Source organism: Anas platyrhynchos, chromosome 1 (assembly GCF_047663525.1).
Source record: "Anas platyrhynchos isolate ZD024472 breed Pekin duck chromosome 1, IASCAAS_PekinDuck_T2T, whole genome shotgun sequence".
NCBI classification, from domain to species: domain Eukaryota; kingdom Metazoa; phylum Chordata; class Aves; order Anseriformes; family Anatidae; genus Anas; species Anas platyrhynchos.
This window is the reverse complement of record NC_092587.1, coordinates 50,527,232-50,548,125: the sequence shown is the minus strand read 5'-3', so window position 1 is coordinate 50,548,125 and position 20,894 is coordinate 50,527,232. Positions and strand designations below refer to the sequence as shown.

The window sequence follows — 20,894 nt, the reverse complement described above, 5'->3', positions numbered from 1 at the left end:
ACTCACACTGGGACCTCAACTACCAGATGCAACTGGTCATATCTAAGTCTGCCTTGACAGCATTAGGCACATGGGATCACAGAATAGGAGAGTCCCAGCACATTAAATGCCAGAAATATTAGTGCTGTAGCAAGGAAACTTGAAATGGGAGAAAGACAGATACAAATGCGTGAGTCATACCAAGCCCATTTGAGTACATTTCAATACTTTGGTGTGTTAAAAAATAAAATAGCAACCTCTCCCATACAAAAATAAATAAATAAATAAAATCCTACAGATGAAGTTTCCCTATACTCTTTATTAGTTGGTGGTTTTCCATTCTCAGTGACAATCTTTTCTGTAATTCATAAAATCATGCATTTTTCATACATCCATTTCTAAAAGCATTGATAAAAAATCTGTCTCAGTACTGTAGTAGCTGCACTAATAAACTGAATCTGAGTCTATAGCTGTTTGCACTGATTGTGAATCAAAATGCTACTTGGGGAGTGTCATAGCGTAAAAACAAAATGAAACAAAATGAAACAAACAACAACAACAAAAAGTAATAAGGAATTCCTGATAAGGAATATAAGGATATTAATCGACTTACTTGATGAACACATTTCTTGCATACTACTCTGCAGTTCTATTGTCATTCTGTAAATTCATATGTGAAGAGTTTTTTTTTGAGGCCAATTCGTGATTTAAAACTACAGCATTACGAACCCAATAACTAAAAGACTTTAACAAGTGACCATGACATTAGCTTAATGATCATAAAAATTTATTGGTTCTGAACTAGCTTCTCATATTTAAAGAAAAAAAAAAAGGAAGGGGGGGAGAGGGTCTTGTTTTCAGGCAGTTCTGCAAAATCAATAAATTTATTCCCTTCCTCACTCCTGAAAGTAGAGAATCCCGTGTAATCACAAAACTCAAGAAGTTAGATTATCAGAAGAACACAGTTCGTAACACATTCTCTTGCCATCCTTACAAAGGGATTGTTGAGGAACACTCATCTTACAGCAGAAGCTGTGAAATGGCTTTGCTTCCCCTACATAGTCATATATAAGCAATATATCTTATTATATCATTATATATATATCTCATTATATCATATATATCTTTCCTGAAACTCATGGAATTTTACAGCAATTAAACAGTTACACAAGCACAGGACTTGGCCTTTCCCTAAATGCCTATGTTGCATAGCTCAAATATTGACTTAACTACAAACACTCTTGGCCTGTAATTTTAGACATCGAAACCAAATACACAAAATATGTCTTGGAAAAGAATGCTGAAAACAGCAATGATATGAAAGTGGTTAATCTTTACAGAAAAGAATTGTACAATTTTTCTTCAACACTTGATCTAAAATATATTTATATTACCAGACCGACCTTTGTTAAGAAATGAAAAACAACTGAATACCTGCTTGTTAATACAAAGTTCTCCCACAGAAAGGGAGTGTTCAAATTTACAGAACAAAATTGTTTGCATAGTAAAATAATAATCAAAAAATTGTAGCCCTCAAAGGCAAATATATGCAGCCCTCAAAATGGTGAATGTTACAAGGGAAGTTCTGCTTCTTGGGGTCATAATCAGTAACACCATTCATGACCATTTAACGAACATTATCAAATCCATGTATTGCTAATCTGCTGTTCTGGAAATGTGTGACTGTGCAGTACAGCCCTGGGTTTATGATTGACCTGGCTCTTTTTGACATGACAAGACCAGAAAATAAATAGTACCAGTTCATAATTTTGTTAGCAGAATCCAGTGCAACTATAAATAATTTAAGAAATACTTCAATTAAGACTTATGTTACATAAAAGAACCTTCTGATCCATTTAAACTTTTTCATATATAAAACAGAATGAAGGTAAGGGCAATTTACTGTATGCAAACTATTATACTAAAATACTTGGTGAACCTCCTCTCAAAGGAATTCTATATACCTATTTTATGAATATTTGAGCAAAATAAAATATAGAGTAACTGCAGTGTAACTACTTAATCTGCAGTTTAAAACAAATACATGAACTCAGAAATCAGAAATAAAGCAGATCTGATGTAAAATAAGACTGAACATAAAATAAAAGCAAGATATTTTATGTTGGAAAAATTCTAAAAAAAGTAAAAATCTGATCTAACCAACTGAATAACTCAAAAAAAAAAAAAAAAAGTACAAATATGAACATAATGGAAATTGTACAGAGCTGCAAAAAAGATAAGACTGATATTTAGGTAAAGTGTGAAGAGTTGAATCAGAAATGGGGAAAATGGCAAAACAAGCTTTATGTTCACATAGTCTGTGACAACCTGCAAAAGAATTTAAATTACAGTGAACACTACATATACATATATATATATATATTTATATATATATATATATATATAAAATTTCTTGTCACTAGAGTTTAATACAGAAGATGTACTACTATTGTAGGTCATGAGTGACAAAAGCTCTCTAAATCAAAAGGTCCCTGTCTAATATTATGCCTAACTACTTTCTCATGTAAATAACTCCTTTTCCTTGTAACTGACTTACTGACGTATTATTCGCAAGACTGCACTGGTGAAGTGCTCAGATGTCCTTGTGTACTTTTCTACCTCTATGCACTGCAGAATGAAAAAAAAAAAAATTACCACAGAAAATAATTGAACTAACTGTTTGACTTTCTTCAGTTAATACTATAAGCTCCCTCCAGCTTTCATAGGATCAAATGGAGCTTCTGGCTGCCTGCAAACTTTTTGTAGGAACTGGGCTTTTTGCTTTTATTCTTTCTTAACTGGATCCTAACAAAAGTTATTTTTAAAGTAATCTCCCTCTCCCCTCAAAAATATTATTTCCTGAAAAATGCTTACCAATGAATGGACTGAAGATCACAAATTAAGTTTTCAAATATTTACATGAATTAAAATCTCAACCAACAGGCTAGTCAAGCAAAATACGCATACAGTTATTGCATAAGCCAAAACCTGCATTTACATGCAGAAAGACTACATTTCTCACCTTTACTGGGGATTCAGCTGACAAAGCTAGCACAGTCAAGAGTTTCTGTCATTCTTACAGTACATGTTTTTGAAAATGGAATGATCAGTTGGTTTTTGAATGAATCATTGATATGAAAAACTTCAAATTCCAGTTGAATAAGATAGAAATCTACTATGTATCATAAAATGTACCTAATGCACCTAATTCATAATTCAGAAAAAGCAAAATACTGCCCAAACCTAACTACATGTACTTATTTGGAAATATTTCCTGGGTGAAACCTGAAGGCTAGTCAAATATTACAAAGAGATCTTATGGAAAAAAAAAAAAAAAAAGTGACTGGATTGCAGCTGGACCAAATCTATTGGACATGAAAGGCAGCTGTAAATTTGATTCCAGAAATTCAGTCTGAAAGCATCTCTCTGAAAATCTGTTTGATGTAGGACATATAAATGAAAAATTATAATCTGTTAAGTATTAGAAAGAAACAATTTCTGTGTGTATTTTCCATCCCAGCAAACGATTCTTTGTAAGACAATCATTTCAGTCATGGAAAGTTCTGTTTGAGAACAGACTATAAGACTTTGTTATAGTGTAACATGCTCTGGGTTGCTTGTTAAAATAAATTTAAAAAAAGTGACAACAAAATAACTTTGGAATGATAGTATTACATTTTACGAAATGTTGTGTCACAAACAAAATAGAATCCTAAAAATTAAACTACATTCATTTGAACACATTTCAGATTTTATAAAATGTCAAATAATTTAGATGCTTTTCAAATACTGTAGTAAAATACCCAGAAGGATAAACACCACAGCTCTAGGAAAAGAAAATGTTATGCATATAATCATGCTGAGCATGCAACTGCAAGCTTACTTAACTTGCAAGACCAGAAAAGATGGTCTAAGGTAGGTTTAGAAAAAAGTCCTTTGGATTAGAGACTTCTGTTCTTACGTGCACGTACCACTTGCACTATTAATGAGCATATTCATCATTAGCAAGGATATTTTATTAAAAAAAAAAAAGTTTCATGAGATGAAAATGGAAAAAAATATGTATATTTAAACAGAATGAACAGTTGAGTATATTAAAAAGTTAGCAAGGAATGCTCACATATTACTAAAGAAAATACAACATGCATCACACACAAAGTAATTCAAATTACTATTTGCTTAAAGCTAAATACATCAGTACATTGCTGAATTAGGTTCATAAATCTAGATTTTTGTCTCTCCAAAGCATGAACACAATTAAGCAATCAGAAGTAGAAATGATACGATTTTGTAATAATGATTTGTTACATTACATCTGTTTATGTCTTTGCACAGTTGAAATATGCAAAAACTAACAAATGATGATTCTGGGCATGTAGAGAAATGAAGAGCCTATTAATCTTAGCAGCCTAAAGCTGCAAGTTGAAATTCACAGACATGAGAGTTTCAATCTGTCAGTATCATATAATAGAATATCCTTTGTCAGCAATCTGTATGTATATATGGAACATAAGGCAGCCAGTAGAAAAATCCCTGAATGTACAATCTGAAGATAAAGATATTATCTATTAGTCTGAAGTAATAGAAGTTTTTGGGCATTGCTCAGTTTTCCAGGGGAGAAAAAAAAATAATAAAAAAAAAATATATGTAATAACACAGCAATTTTTAAGCATATAAGTGGATATTAAATACTGTAAATTTATGTATAATAAAATGATAATTGTATTTTATATTTGCCTTGTAAATGAAAGAGTCATCATTAAGGAACTTAAGTAGGTAATTAAATTGACTCATTTGCTTTCATCAAATTTGTAAAAGTATATAGTAAGTTGTGAAGAAACATGAGACTGGGGACTTTGTTCCATGGAAATTTTCATAGTTATATTGGTTACAAATATAATATTATGTTATGTGTTACTATTTAAGTATGTAGGAGCCAGTACACTTTGTATTAGCCAAGTGTCAGTACTGTTTCATTTCAGTATTATTAGCCTAGGTGACAGTCACTGAAGATCTCTGCCTAGATTCATATCAGGAACATCCCAAAACAATCAGGCTGACTCTGACCCTACTCACTTTGTTATTCCTTTCACTCTGTTTTTTTTTTTTTTTTTTTTTTCTTTCTAAAATTTATTATTCTTTCAAAACCCCATTGTACAGATGAGTGTAAAGTACTGAATTTCCTTTCATTACTCTTTGACATTTCCTGTTTTCTCTCCCTGGGTAGAACTTTTCTCTCCTCTTATGTAAGACTTTTTTTGAACTTTGTCCATAAGTATAACATACTCTGTGGAATTTTTTATAAAATAAACCTCAAATGTTAAGATGTTAAGAGAATTGACTTAAAAGAATGTCAGAAAATGAGACAAAATATTTGGGTTTGCATTTCCTTCTGGAAATAATTAAAAAAAATGTAGACAGTTAAGGCAAAGTAAAAACGATTGAGTAAGGAGCATAAGGGATGATAAATTCTACTTTTAGCAACCTGAAAATACGTTAAATGAGTGCATGAAAAGTGTATAAGCAGATAAATAGCAAAGAGTTCATACAGTATTTAATTATCTTGTACATTCATTTAAATTCAGAAAGAATTTTTTTTATGAAATATCAAATTATAAGCTTCAAAACATTGTGAATTGTGTTATATTATTTTATTAAGAAATACTCTCTCAACCTATTTTTCCTATTTTCTTTTAAAACACAATAATACTCTAAAGATCTACATGTTGCAGGGGATGTACAGTCAAAGCACATATTGTGGATAAAGATCATGGCCAAAAACCAGTACAAGTTCCTATACGTAAACTAACTCTGGTAGAGTGTGAGTGGAAATTATTTCCCACACAGGTCTTGTACTGGCCTGCATAGGTATGAATATTATTCTGCTTGAATTTTTATCCCCTAAGTATTAAAAAAAAAAAAAAAAAAAAAAAGGACTCAGTAGAAATAACTATTACCTACATTCACAAGAACTCAGAGAATCCATTAGCCTCCTCTCAACATTCAGAGTTCTGCACTTGTCAGAGCGATACCACTGATTTCAAAAGATGCTGACTTGCATTAATAAATTATTACAGAGATATTTGATATATTTCCATCAGGAGCTGATGAGTCTACATATGACATTATTACTGAAGTATTCAAATAACATTGTATGATAAAAACACAACACAAAATATATTAAGGTTACTAACACATATTCCTGGAATAAAAACTCTATAATATCCAGGATCCAAAAATCTTTTTTTTTTTTTTTTTTTTTTTTTTTAAAAAAAAAAAAGCAACATGAAAACTGATTTTTTAGACTTTTTTTTTTTTTTTTTTTTTTTCTGTATTAAATATATGTTAACCAGCAGTCCTAGCACTTCTGTCATTTTAGAATACAGATGGTTGACAGACATTTAAGAGAAGAAAAATATAGGAAAGGAAAGCAGTGCTCCTGAAAGTATATTTATTCCATCCAGGTATTGTCCTTTCATTTACTTTGAAGGCTTTTAATTCCAGGATCTGTTGGAACTTTGTTGGAGCTAAACTTTAGAAATGTTGTAACTCTTTCTCCATTCAATTCATTTAATCAGATTTACATTATGTTTTCAAAAGCCTTAAACAGATTGATCTGCAAAATAGAAACATGGCAACCCGCGGTGTGCAATCCAGAAATTATTCATGTTCTCTCTGTTAGCAAAGTTCTAGCTCAGAGTTAGAAATCTTGTTCGGTAACTGAGAAGACATATACTTCAATTCTGAATTTACAAGTGATCTTAATGACTACTTCCCAAGTGAAATAATTTGACACTCTCCTCTCCCTCACTCATGGCCCAATGTTTAAATTGGATCAGTTTTAGTTGTATTCTAAAGTTCTCACCAAGGAGATAACGAAAGGGCCATATTGCTGCTCCAAATCAGTACTGGACAGGATTGGACAACCTATCTGCTATTTGAGAAGAATAACTACCTGGCACTTGGGAACCAGTAGCCACAGCCAAAAATGTCTGGCCCCTGCCTGTCTCTTGTTTTATGTATGATATGGTAGTCATGATCTGAGGAGGCCAAAGACTTTGGTTCCTACTGGTGAGATAAGCAGGAGAAAGCCTTCCTGAAAATGCCCCTGGGGCTAGGTGTGAGCTTGGGATTTGATCAGCTCACAGAAACAGGAGGTAGGCAGTTCTGACATGCCCGCTGGCAAAACTGTGTGTCCATATACCGTCACCATGGCAACTGCAGGGTAACAGCAGAGGAGCAAGAGTTTTAAAGATCTTAGTAGCAGTTAGACCCTGCTGAAAGACAATGGAAATTAACTACCTATGTGTGTAAAGTCATTTTTAAATTGGGACATAGGTGGTTTTGAACCTACCATCCTGTTAACTCAGCACTACGTTTAAATATATAGCGTAAATGCAATTGCATTTTTTTGTCTTGCAGCATCATAAAAACTAATTTTTAACAGACTACATGCTTGATTATATTATATTCCAGGGAAACTCCAGCTGAATAAAGCTTATGTAACAGAGCAGAAAATCAATCTCTCCATTTAGTTGGGTCTAATATATAATTCACATTCCTTAAAAGTTAGAGAGATGTAGATGTGAAATAAAAGGTTGTGGGATATCAAAGCTCCAGGCTTTTGGTTCAAGCTAGTTAGAATGCTGCTGTTTCACTGAATATTACAAGGTCTAAACAGTACGTCCCAATTTAGCAAAGCCAACAACTTTGCACCTATTAGCAGTGAACCCATGAGACTGCCTGTGCATTTAATCACAAGTATACTTTTAAGCACATAGACACTGTTTACTTTGCTAGAGTAGTGCCACAGTTGCAACATCTTAAGGGGGTGGACTCTCAAGACAATAAAGTTTACCTATTCTTCTACGTATCCCTCAAAATGTGACTTTTCAAAAATGCATGACTGTTTTCAACTATGTTGATAACAGTACCATGTCCCCAGAAGTAATTTCAGAGTCCTGACTGTGTGTAGAGCTGATTCCAGTGTCAGAGTCTGTATCATTTATGTCCAGATTAGTCACTCTGTGAACAAAGTCAGGAACTGCAATGCTGGTACTGGAATTGCCACTGCCCTTGGGTGGTTCTTCATTCAATGGAAGCCTAGTTTCGATGTTGTCTTTAATATGTAGTAAATTAAATTCTTCTGTAAGAAGTTCATACTCTTTTTCCTTCTTTTGAAGCAATGAGTCCCTGTAGGTAAGCTCTTTCTGAATGCAGCTCAGGTATGAATTGATTCTCAGACCATCTTTCATACTTTTTTCCAGCTCATACTTTACACTTTCCAAATTTGAGTTTTCCAGTTGAGCATGAGAAGCTCCTTCTGTGTGAATATCATCTCCTTTTTTTTCTGAACATATACCATATACTTCTTTCTCAATTTCAGCACACAGCTTCTCTATTAATTGTTTGTGATGTTTCAGTCTCTCTTCAACCTGTAAAATTCCCTCACTTTTGCTGAAATATTCGTGCATCTCTTTTTGATCATCTGGCCTACTCCCTTGCTGCTCAGCCTCACTTGGATTGATTGTTAAATATGAGTTCTGCACATAATTTTCTCCATCATTGGCTACACGGTCTAAATGGAACTGTGCTTCACATTTTTCGATTTCCATATCTAGTTCCTTCATTCTAAGGACTTGCTGATGAATGGTATGATCTTGAGATATAATCAGATGAATCAGCGTCTCCATATTATCTCTGTCTTGCTGAACACTGTCCTGTTTAAGTTTGGCCAGTTTCCGGAAAGTCTTCCTGACGATTTTCTTTTGCTTGTCTATTGGCAACATCTTCATGTAATTGGCTGGGCTGAGTTCCCACTGCTTTTCAACATTTTGTACTACCTTAGCTTCAGCTGTTTTCCACAATGGAAATGAGAGGAAAGCATCAGACTTTACTAACACAAAGTGCAAATTGGGCTGCTCTTCCCCCCAGGCCTTCCAAAGTCTCAGAATCTTTGTCAACGGAGGAAGGACTCGCTCAGAGCCTCTCCATTTTTCTACAATACAGTAATCACTGGGTTTTCCAAAGAGGACCTTTTTCTCTCCAAATGTTGCTTGATGTTCCTCAAGTAGTGCTTGAATCACTTCTGCACAAGTTGTGCGTTTTGTCAGGCCACATACAATCTTCTCTTCCTGGCAAACCCACACCACAATCTCTCTTTCATTTGAAGCCATCTCCTTGCTGGGAGATCTAAAAAAAAAAAAAAAAAAAAAAAAAGACCAAATTTAAATAGAATTTAATTTTGTTACGGTTTAACCCAGCTAAGCACCACACCACACTGCCATTCACTCCCTTCACTTCCTCCATGGAAAATAGCTAAAAATATAGAATAAAATTCATGGGCTGAGATAAAAACAGTTTGATTGGACAGCAAAGGAAGAGAAAATAATAATAATTAATAATAATAATAATATATATAAACAAATTAAGCACAATGCAATTGCTCTTAGAATCACAGAATTGTAGAGGTTGGAAGGGACCTCCAGAGATCATCATGTCCAACGCCCCTGCCAAAGCAAGTTCCTTAGAGCAGGCTGCCCAGGTAGGCATCCAGACAGGCCTTGAATATCTCCAGAGGAGGAGACTCTACAACCTCCCTGGGCAGCCTGTTCCAATGCTCCGTCACTCTCACCATGAAGGAGTTTTTTCACATGTTGGTGTGGAATTTTCTGTGCTCCATTTTTTGACCATTGCCCCTTGTCCTAACCCCACAAACCACTGAAAAGAGGTTGGCCAAATCCCACTGTCTCCCACACTTAAGATATTTGTAAACATTGATAAGATCCCCTCTCTTCTCAAGGCTGAACAGACCCAGGTCTCTCAGTCTTTCCTCATAGGGAAGATGCTCCAGGCCCTGTATCATTTTTGTGGCCCTCCGTTGGACTCTTTCCAGAAGATCCCTGTCTTTTTTTGTACTGGGGAGCCCAGAACTGGACACAGCACTCCAGGTGAGGCCTGACCAGGGCAGAGTAGAGGCTTGAACTGCTGGCCACTCTCCTTTTTATGCTCACAACCTGCTGACCAATCCCCAGCCCCTCTCTGAGCAGCTGTCCCATACCTGGCCAACCATCCCAGTTTTATAGATCAGCAGTACACCATATGGTATGAGACATCTCTCTTTGGCTGGTTTGAGTCAGGTGCCCTGGCTGTGTTCTCTCCCAGCTCCTTGTGCAACCACAGCCTCCTCACTGGCAGGCCAGCACAAGAAACTGAAAAGAACTTGAATTATTGTAAGCACTGCTTGGCAACAACTAAAACATCAGTGTGTTATCAGCATTATTCTCATCCTAAACCCCAAACTCAGCACACACCCCTATGAAAAAACAAACAAACAAAAATAAAACAAAACCAAAAACCTCTATCCCAACCCAAACCAGGTCAAAATGGCAGAGACTACATGAATAACAGCTATAATCCTAATATACCTACAACATTGAAAAATTCCTATTTTCCTGTACAACACAATATTGTTTAAATTACATGAAGAAATACTTTTGGAATCGGAAAATTATGCCTATTTCAGCTTCTTCTCTAATATTAATGCTAGCCCAGGTAAATGTGCATCTCCCACAAAAATGTATTTCATCATATTTATTTTTTGTACACTTATCAAGTGTTAACTATCAATAAGTGTCAAAGTGTGGCAATCTGCATTAAATTTCCAGACTGTCCTAGAGTAACATACAGATCTACAGCAGAGTAACTTTCAGTTATGCATATCTGTTCTCATCACACAAACACTGCACAATTTAGGAGCTCTTAATATCACCCAGGGATATTCTGTAGGGAAGAATCATGCTTCCAAATAGATACTGAGCATAAGTGGACTTTGAAATACTGCTGAAAATGAGAGAAGATAACAGAACTTGATGGCAAGATAGATCTGTAGTTCTGCCACATCTGCATTTTCAAGCAATACAGATTCTTTTTCAAAATATAACATATGAATGCAAGAAAAATTTAAAAGCTTTAAGATACATTCTATTTATGAATTTCAATGAATGTGGTATTAACCTGACCTTACCAACTGGTACCACTTTACAGATAGAGACATCTAAATTCAAATATCTAAGATCCCATTATAATTGTTGTTGTCTAATCAATATAATCAGCAGAGCCTAGAGTGTGATTCAGATGACAAACATGCAGAAATTTTACTTTAGAGATAACTTTTTTGTTTGGACTGCCATAGATTGTTCAATGACACAAGGCCACTGCCAATGTAAGAGATGTAGCTGAAAGGAGAGGAGGGTGTGATGTCCAGGACATTCCTATCTTCTAGCCTCTACATGAATAATTTTCGCTTACCCAGATCTGGTGATTTGGCTTCTTGCCTAAAATGATAAAACAATAAATTCTCTGAGCAAAAATGCATATCTTTAGATTTTCTGGTATCACTTCCAGTTCATTTTAATGAATGGGATTTAACCCAGTCTGATGGGGAAAGCCTGAAAATGATAATGAAAATTTTGACAGTATTCTAAGGGCTCAATACCACATTTTTTTAATTTTTTTACCTATGACTAAGTATTCACAAGACATTTCTATTTTTTTGAGACTTAGTAGGAATGGAGATTTACTTGGGTTAGTTAGGGTTATACCTTATGATTATTAAAGCAATTCAACTTGTTTCTTTTTTCTTGCTTATTACATGACATGGGAGAAAAACTGTAATCCAAAAAACTGAACCATGAATTGACTCAGTTCTAGGTGCTACTGACCACAAGGCAAGAATCCTCAAAATGCAGGAGACTGCAAATAAATACAAATAAGACGTACAAAAGTGACTTTTTTATTGCTACCACACAACAGAGCTCTGTCCAATTGCTCCAGGCCTTGGAACATCCTTCCATAAAATTTGTGTTTTGTTAGATTACTCTGAGTAATGACATCATTTTCCCACTTCAGTAGCTCCTTCTTACAGGCCAGCATTTTACCACAATTAGTTTTTAAAACTGGTGTTCAGAAGATTAATATATTTTTCCTAGATTATGAAAATAAGAATATGTCACAGACATAGAAAATGGCAAAATGCATAAAGAAAAAACTATTTGAGTTACAATATCAGATTAAATAGCATTACTGTTAAGTATGTCACATGCTAAAAAGTCAATATCTGTAAATTCTTTTAGGTTCACTGTATACAGGATGCTATAGAAATATTTTTGTCTGTTGAGAGATTACTAGTTATACGAAACATATAAATAGACAATTGCAATGTAAGTCAGTGGTGACTGTCAAATAGCTCAGTACATTAAGAATAAAATAATGGAAAGCAAATTATCAAAAGTAAGTGCCTCAAAAAATGCTCACCACTTATACATAAACAATACACATAGAAATAAAAGTATACTAGCAGTCATTGAATTTCAACTTATAAAAGTACTGTCAGAAAAAAATAAAAAGGAAATAGATGTAAAAATGTAAGAAATACTAGGCTAGGACTTTAAGGCAGTAAGTTCAGAACAGGTATTTCCCATCCCATTGTTTTTCATAATCAATACATACATTTAAGAGTCAGTCTTCGAGCACTCTTCTGAGAGCCTTATGTAATTTGTTTGCACATGGAAATTCCTCCTATTTTTCTCATTCTTGTTTTTGGCTGACTGAAGTAACATTTCCTGCTCAGTATTTTCAGTGTGCAAGAGATCATTTGAGTTATGCAGAAGCTTACTTTCTCTTTTAGATATTAGTAAGCCTTCAGAAATAAATAAATAAATAAATACATTAATTAAAATAATAAAAAAAACTTAGATACTCCATTGCATTTGTGTACTGATAAGTACTTCTATTATACATGTTTTTACATGCATGTCCCACTGAATATTTTTTTTTTTTTCAGTTACATTACACTTGTCTACTCAGACTTTACATTGAGAATACTTGGGAAGAATTTTTCTCTGCTGGTCTGTTTAACATGCTGAAGTCCACAACTCATAGTAGTGCTGAAGGAATGGAAAATGCATACACATGAAGGTACACAAAGAACTCAAGTAGCTTGTATGTACATATGCACTTTTACATGTATATGTGTGTGTGAATGTATAAGTATATATAATATACATCTAATTATATTGTCACCTTTTGGAGAAAAGAAGCAAAAACATTCTGTAATTCTTGAATCAAAACAGCCCTGTAGAGTGCAAATTTTTTTTCCATGTGTTTGTCACAACATATATTATCCACTTTTTTTTTTTTTTCAGTAGCCTTACTTGTTTTTTTTTTTGCTTTTGCTTTTTAATTCAAAGAGAATTAGTGAATCTTATAATCTTATTCATACAGTACCATGGAAGTCTAATATCTTAGTGTTAGAATAGTGTTAGAAAGTGTTCTAAGTGTTCTTTATTATCTTCCACTATAAAGAGGTAAACCATTGTTGCCTACCACGCACCTTTTAGGTAAAATTTATTCTCTAATTCTTTAATGATAGTTAATCCAAGTTATGCCAAACAAAAATGAGGCTTTAGCTTGCCAGGGACACCATAACAATTATTAAAGACCTGCATTCACGATGCAAGGAGATGCTAATACTAGGACTCATCCTTCATTAAACAGTGCTTTCTTTATAGAAATAGGAGACCAGATTCTGTATGTAAGTGGAATTCTTCACACTTAGACATCTGGAAGTTAAGATTTCAATATATGTGTGTATATATATATATATGTATATATCATCAAAGCTCCTCCTTGACGTGAGAGGAGAGTAGATTTCCAAGAAGTCTCCATATTCTAAATCGTTTATGATCTTTTGGATGAAACCTCAAATGAAGCTATTCCTCTCTTTCACTAACCACAAGAAATTTGTCACCTTCAACTAAACATTTAATTTTCAGATAGCTAAATACAGGTGAGAGTAATCCAATCACATTCTGGTTTATTGTCCAAGAGAAGGGTAACAGGAATGGTTCAGATAGTATTAGACTTATTACAGGTAACTTAAACATGGGACCTAAAAAAATGCTGTTTAGTATGTTAATGTCATTTATAAGGAAATCCAGGAAGTAATTTCAATAGTAAGGAAGAGGTAATCCAGTTTGTCACTCCTTAAATTGAATAAATGTTGATCATGGAAAGCGATTTTTTTTTCTTCTGATATGTAATAATAGAAATGACAATATTCAACAACAACATCTAGTTTTAGATGGTCATTTAAACAAAAGGGCAAACTTCTCATATTTACAGATTCCTTGGTCTTTGCATTGCATTTTTTTAACAAAAGCAAAAGAACTGTTATTTTTGAATGACAGATCAATTAATGAGTCTGTAGCAGCTAAGATGTTTTTCCAGTTTAAATATTTGGCTTTCTCGAAAAACAGTTTCAGAAACATCTTCTAGTAGCTTCAAAACTAGCTGGGCAACTTCTCTTTTTAAAAAAGTTTGTTTACATCAACATCAATAATCTTTAAAGATTTCAGTTCTGGTTTGAATTCTATTTCTTTGAATTGATCACTGAAATGTTCTGTCTATCTAACCATGATTTTAAAGCCTTGATGATAACAGCATGTTTTTTTTTGTTTTGTTTTTGTTTTGTTTTTTTTTTTTTTTTTGGTTTTTTGTTTTTTTGTTTTTTTTTGTTTTTTTTTCCCCTCCAAAGTCCTTTCTGGAAAAGATGAGCATTTAAACTTCAGAATGGTCAAAAGTCCTTCCTTTTCCAAGTCCTTCCTTTCCTAAGAATGGTCAAAACTACAATCCTTTTTGTTTGTTTTGATTTCTAGTTCCATACCTTCTATATTTTGCTTCTCTTCATTATCATCCCCCCAAAAAACATATTAATCATATCATAGACCTCACACAAAGCCTTGATTGTGTCAGCACAAGCTGATTGTTGCATATCAGATATACATGTACGCTTCATTAATTTATTATTCAGGCCTAGGGGAAGAAAGGTAATACATTCCAGCAAGGTACAGACAAAACAAAAACACACACTTATGTTGCACAAAGTCAAAATATGAGACAGCTTGAAAGCAACTCTTCTAATATTGACTAATGCAAGCGATGACTAGCACAAAAACATACATATCAAAAACATAATTCTTTGCCTTCATGAAAGTTTTAACACTCTTACTACATATGAAATGTATAGCTTTACAAGCAATCAAACCAATCAAATAAAGGAATTCCTCCTACTTTTACTAATTTCAGTAAACATTATGCTGGGGCTAGATCATTTATGTATGTTATTGATAGCAGCTTAATATGATGTTCCTAAAATATTGACAGTAAAAGATTTTTTTTTCTTTGTTGGGATAAACAAAAATAGAGATAAAATAATTCTCTCCCTTCACCACATTAAATTCTTTGTATACTTTCACTTGAAAATAAAATGGAATTTTATTGACATTCCTTTTTTTTTTGTTTTTTTAAAAAAAACATATTCATCCCACGGAGCTAGTCAAACTGAGTAACTCAAAAATACAACACCTAGTCAACAGCTAGAAATTTCGCAGCCAAGACGTATATGTGAACCCATTGCTAGCACTACTGTTTAATGCTTTACTAATTTTAACTCAGTATGACCAATTTCCTAGACCAAAGTTTTTGTGTTAGTAAAATCCAAATTGATAATCCAAACTTCTATTAACTGTCTCCTCCTAGTCACTGAAATAATTTATATTGAATAAAAAATCTGCAGGTGAACATAAGTAACTCACAAGGAAACACATTAATCCTTTGCTGGAAAATATATAAAACTGTTAATATTTTATAAATTTACTACCAAAGAGTTCATGCTGGTAAGCCATCTGCATGAAATAGCTTAGTTTTATTGGTATTGAAGTTACCTTTATTTCTTTCATCATTGCATCTGCAAATGGCATATAAACTGTAATTCTTGATGTCAGAAGGATAGTTTCTAGGATGCTAGCAGATGATATATATAACTAATGTAGCCTGTTTTACTGTAGAAAATGAATCCAATTCTGTATTTAGCATCTCTTCTTCTATTGTTTTTTTCTTTTTGATGTTGTACTTTTACAAATACATTTCAATATACCTAAGACATAGAAAGCCAAATAACATAGCATAGATAACATTTGCAATGAAAACAAGCAAACAAATCAGACAATAATTTGCCATTGACTGGCTGCTTTGATGGGGTTCTCAGGTGGCATGAGCTCTCTGGTAGGTATGCTGTTATCACGAGCTCCCCAGAATAAGATTTATAAACTTCTACGAAAAATAAGCAAACAAAAAACAAACAAACAAAACCACCTATATTTTGTCAAGATACCACCTAGAGTAATTCTCTCCTTTTTTTTTTTTTTGTCCCAATGAAACCAAAAGCAACTACATGTATGTGGCGGAATTGAAATAAAAAGATTTTAGAAACAACCCTCTTGCTGCTTACTGAGTACATGCAGTTGAGTTCTTGACTATAGTTTTTATGTCTCCCATCTCAGTGCCCTTCTGGAGTCCAGAATGATCTGCAGTCCTCTAAGGAGGTAGCAGTGTCAGACAGGCCCAGGCAAGGCTATGCTGCCCACACCTCTCAGCAGGCTCTCCCTTTCCTCTCCAGCTGCACACTCCCAGCTACGTGCCAAGGTATTCTGTGCCTCTTTTGTTGCCTGTCACGCTGGGCAGTGGGGAAAGACCTTGTGGCCAAGTGAGAGTAGTCACTGAGACACTTGCTGTCTTTTGGAAAGGGCACAACAGAGGCATAAAACATCCTGAGAAAACACGAGACAACTACCACAAAAGTATTTAATAATCTGATGTGTTCAAGGGTCTTTGAGTATGTTGCTGGTGCGTGCAAATCTGCCCATCTGTATTTGGGCAAATGTGCATTTGTGCTGTGGTCTTCTGCACCCTTGTCATGCTTCCTCCATGTGCAAGATGACATGACTTCTTTAGGCACTCGATAATGAACCTTGTTACCTCTGTGCCTCAGTTCCAAGCCATAACTAAAAACAATCTGATGGCTTTTAATTATATTTACTTTTTTGAAAGTATGGAGAGGCTGATATTACAGGGACACATCTTCGATACAAACAACTGCAACTACCTCATGTCTTCATAGCATAGGGCATGCTGTACTTGTCATTTGAGAACTTCTCTCAAAGGTTAGATAAGAGCTAAGTAGTTTATCAGTTTATATTTAGAAATTATAATATAATATTGCTTTTATTATTCATTTTTCAAAATATCAGCATATATTACCATATATGTAGAAAGCATACATGAAACAATGGATAATCACTGGGAAGAAAAAAAAAAAAGATAATATATTTTGTCTCTGTGAGATTTGCAACAAGTAAAAGCAGTTTGATCAAACAGTTTTGATCAACAGTTTGATCAAAATGGATGTGTGACTGTGTAAGTTTAGACACTAAAGCTATAGAGAATACACAGCCCATAAAAATGAGATGAAAAATGAGTTCAAGAGTCTTTCAACCTTTTGGGGAACAAATGGATCATATTAAAAGTTCACACTAAGTTTAATCAGACCATCCACATTTAATCCACTTTTTTACTCACCTTTCTATCACCTTCTGAAGAGTTATTCAGAAACTAATGAAGGTCAAATCCTATACTCAGTATGCCTCCTGTCTAAGTAGATTACATGCTTCTGAATTTCCTAAGGGCAGCAATGAGGAAGTATCTACTCTCTCACCACCCATTAAAGCTGGAAATATTCCAAATCCTTAGGGATTCAAGACAGTCTGTTAACTAACTACATTCCCATTCCCCTTCACCTAGCCATACAAAAAAAGGAAAAAACAAACAAACAAACAAACAAACAAAAAAAAAAAACACAAAAAAACAAAAAATTATTTCAGAAATATTAATTTAATGTTATACAGTTAATGTTCATAGCATGTAGGGGATATAAATTCCATGTATGAGGTGCCAGATTCTTGCTCTTTCTTCTGTTTTGTATCACACAAAAGTAAGGGCAATGTCTAGCTAAAAAGTTTCTTGGCAAGACAGTAATAAAAATATGACAATAATAAAAAATATATATATAATCAGATTATTCCTGATACTGCAGGAACATTTGGAAAGAACACCGTACAACTTTTAAAAGCAAAATAATTCTTTCAAAATACATAACTTAAATTTCTCTTTACCATCTGTTTCTGTATCTATTTTTGTTCTATGATATAGCTTCCTCCTCTACAGAAATGCAAATAGGCATTTATTAAAAATAAAAGAGAAGATTAGGCTAGATATTCATGTGACATTTTTCAAACACGTGCATATTCAAGATAATTTTGATGTTCTAACTGAAATATTTCAGATATTTAAAATAAGAAAATTATTTAAACAAAAGTTATTTAAAACATCTAGCTTTGTACAACACATTTCTCTTATTATCAGTTTATGTATATTTTGCAATTCCCTTTTAAATGTATAAAGTTTTGATTCAGAAAGATTTCCATACTGTCAGGAAGTCTTTATGAAACATTTTAATTAGCAACAACTGTTGAGAATTATGGCTTATATCAATTATCATTTTTACACTTAAAAGCATAACTAGTTCCTTTGCCCCTCCTCCAGAGGAATGCCTTCACCTCAGTTTGCTACTGAATGCTACAAAATTGCATTCATTATAACGATCTATGGTTAGAGCAATGATTCTGCCATTGAACTATGGTAGAAATTTGTTTGCTCAGTCATTTTACACTATATTAGTGCTTTATGACAATTTTATTAAATACCTTTGAATTGGTATGAGATAGTACTTTTCTGTCATAGATAAATAACATGACATTTATGACTATTTAAAAAAAAAAATCTGTAAGATAATTTTTTTATTGTGAATAAGTCATTCAAAACATAATTCTTGTTGACTTTAAATGTCAAACTTCAGTGAAAATTCCATGGGAAACTGTGTTTTTTCTAATAGCTGTACCACTTGGACACAGGTACCTAAACAAGGACCAGTATTTAAGAAACATAAAAAGAGAGAAACCCAGTCCAACCAAAATAGATAAATAAATAAATAATCCATAATACTTAAATCAGACAAAGGAATAAAAGCAACACACAAGAAGGACCAACAAGAACTGAAATTAATAATTATATCATCTGATAAGTGGATGTAATAATGCAGAATTTATGACATAACAATATAAGCCAAGAAAAATGCACTAAATCATAAAGTTGCAGTAATAATAGACATAAGGAAATAAAAAGGAATTAATTGTGAGAGGAATTATCCACCTTATTCACTAGATAAAAGCAATAGTTACAGCAGATTATCCTGAAAACAAAACAAAACAATAAAAATGACACTCTCTGTCATTGTGCCAGTGGCAGATCATGTTTTGCAAAATCTCCTTTGCAAATTCCAAGTACACATTTTCATCAGAGTTGACCAAAAGCTTCTGTGTTTGCCTATAAACTCTGCCCTATACCATGCTTACACTTGCAATAACTTAACCTATAGTCAGGTGAAACAGCTGCAGTCTCCGTTCAGATGAAGACTGCATCTGCCCCTGCCTTTTTGTACTGTCTTACCTCTGAAATTATTTCCCTCCCCTGGAGGCATACATTCCCTATAAACTACATCCACACATTAAATCTGCCTTCCTGTCAGACAGATCATCCTTTCTCCATTGTATATTCAAAGTCATAAGGTTGCTAGTGGATATTATGCAAAAAAAGTTTTAGAATTTCAGTGAGTAACATTAACAAATTTGTTGTATATACAAAATGCCATGATACACACATCATATCAGGTCTGTGTTTGTGATGGCCTGACACAGTGAAGGTCTGAGAACAAAAGAGAGCTAGGTGTCTGCCAAAATATTTTCCAAGATGAGCAACAATAACATTAACAATTTGCTTTACTGGGAAAATATGCTTTGATGTGTATATTGCAACTGCTACTGAGGAAGCAGCTGTGACACAGGAATGGCAGATCCATGAAGAATTGCACAGCCAAAACAAACACTGACATATCCAGTGGTAGGTATTCTTTAGACCACAATATGGGAAATAGGAAGATAGGCATTTTCAAATTCCTCAATGTTAGTAAGCCACATGCAAAGTTTAGGAATATCAATATAGTAAATGCTACATCTGGATTTTGAGCAGTGGCTAGTTCTCAGTATATGAGAAGTGAAGATGCCACTGCTTTTTTTAGCTAGCACAAAAATTTTGCTACATTGCAAAAATATAATTACCTGTAGACCTCCTATATGTATTTAAGTGTTTGTGCTTATTTAAGCATTGGTTATACTATATGAAATCTATGGGGCTCAGAATGTATCTAAATGTATCTAAATGGACAGAATGTATCTAAAATTCCATCACTTGCAATAATACAGAAGAATCAGAATTATGTATAACTCATTTAAAACGTAGGCTTCAAAATGGCAAAATTAGATGTGCTATTACAGCTAATATAAATTTAGTTTATCTAATTTCTTCCATTAGAATTTTTTGTAACCATCTTTTAGAAGCACCCCAGTTATTTATGAGCTTTCAACATTAAAAGAAGCGAGGGGAATTCCATGGGTTGTAGGTACTATTTTTGTTGTTGTTCTATGAAATTCTGTTCAGCTCTTGTTGAAAGGCCAATGTATACTATTTCTCTCTCCTCGGGTTTGTTGATATCCTGCTAAGTGAAGAAATAAACACAAAGCATTGTGAGGCTGGGTCTGGGCTGCCAGAACAAGAACAAAGTGCACTATACTTAGACCAGTGATAATAAGGTAAATTGAATAAAGGGAACAAGATGCAGACAAGTAAATGATAAGATTAGCAGTGTGAGCTTGCAGCCCAGAAGGCCAACTGCATCCGGGGCTGCATCAAAACAGGTGTAACCAGCAGGTTGAGGAAGGGGATTGTCCCCCTCCAGTCTGCCTTTTTGAGAACCCACCTGAAGTACTACATCCAGATTTGGTATCCCCAGCAACAGAATGTTAGAGAGAGTCCAGAGGAGGGCCACAAAGATGATCAGAGAA

The 20,894-nt window shown here is 33.9% G+C and overlaps 1 protein-coding gene across 9 annotated transcripts in view; it reads right to left on the bottom strand.

Moving 5' to 3' along the window:
* Positions 1–278: 278 nt before the first annotated feature.
* RASSF9 (Ras association domain family member 9) overlaps positions 279–20,894 on the bottom strand; it is a 35,060-nt gene continuing 14,444 nt past the window's right edge. For all 9 annotated transcript variants that reach the window (XM_027451560.3, XM_021271563.4, XM_072036979.1 and 6 more), the window contains one exon: positions 279–9,171. In XM_027451560.3, coding sequence (XP_027307361.1) covers positions 7,896–9,155 — 1,260 coding nt within the window. In that variant the 5' untranslated portion in view covers positions 9,156–9,171 and the 3' untranslated portion in view covers positions 279–7,895. The remainder of the gene's footprint in view (positions 9,172–20,894) is intronic.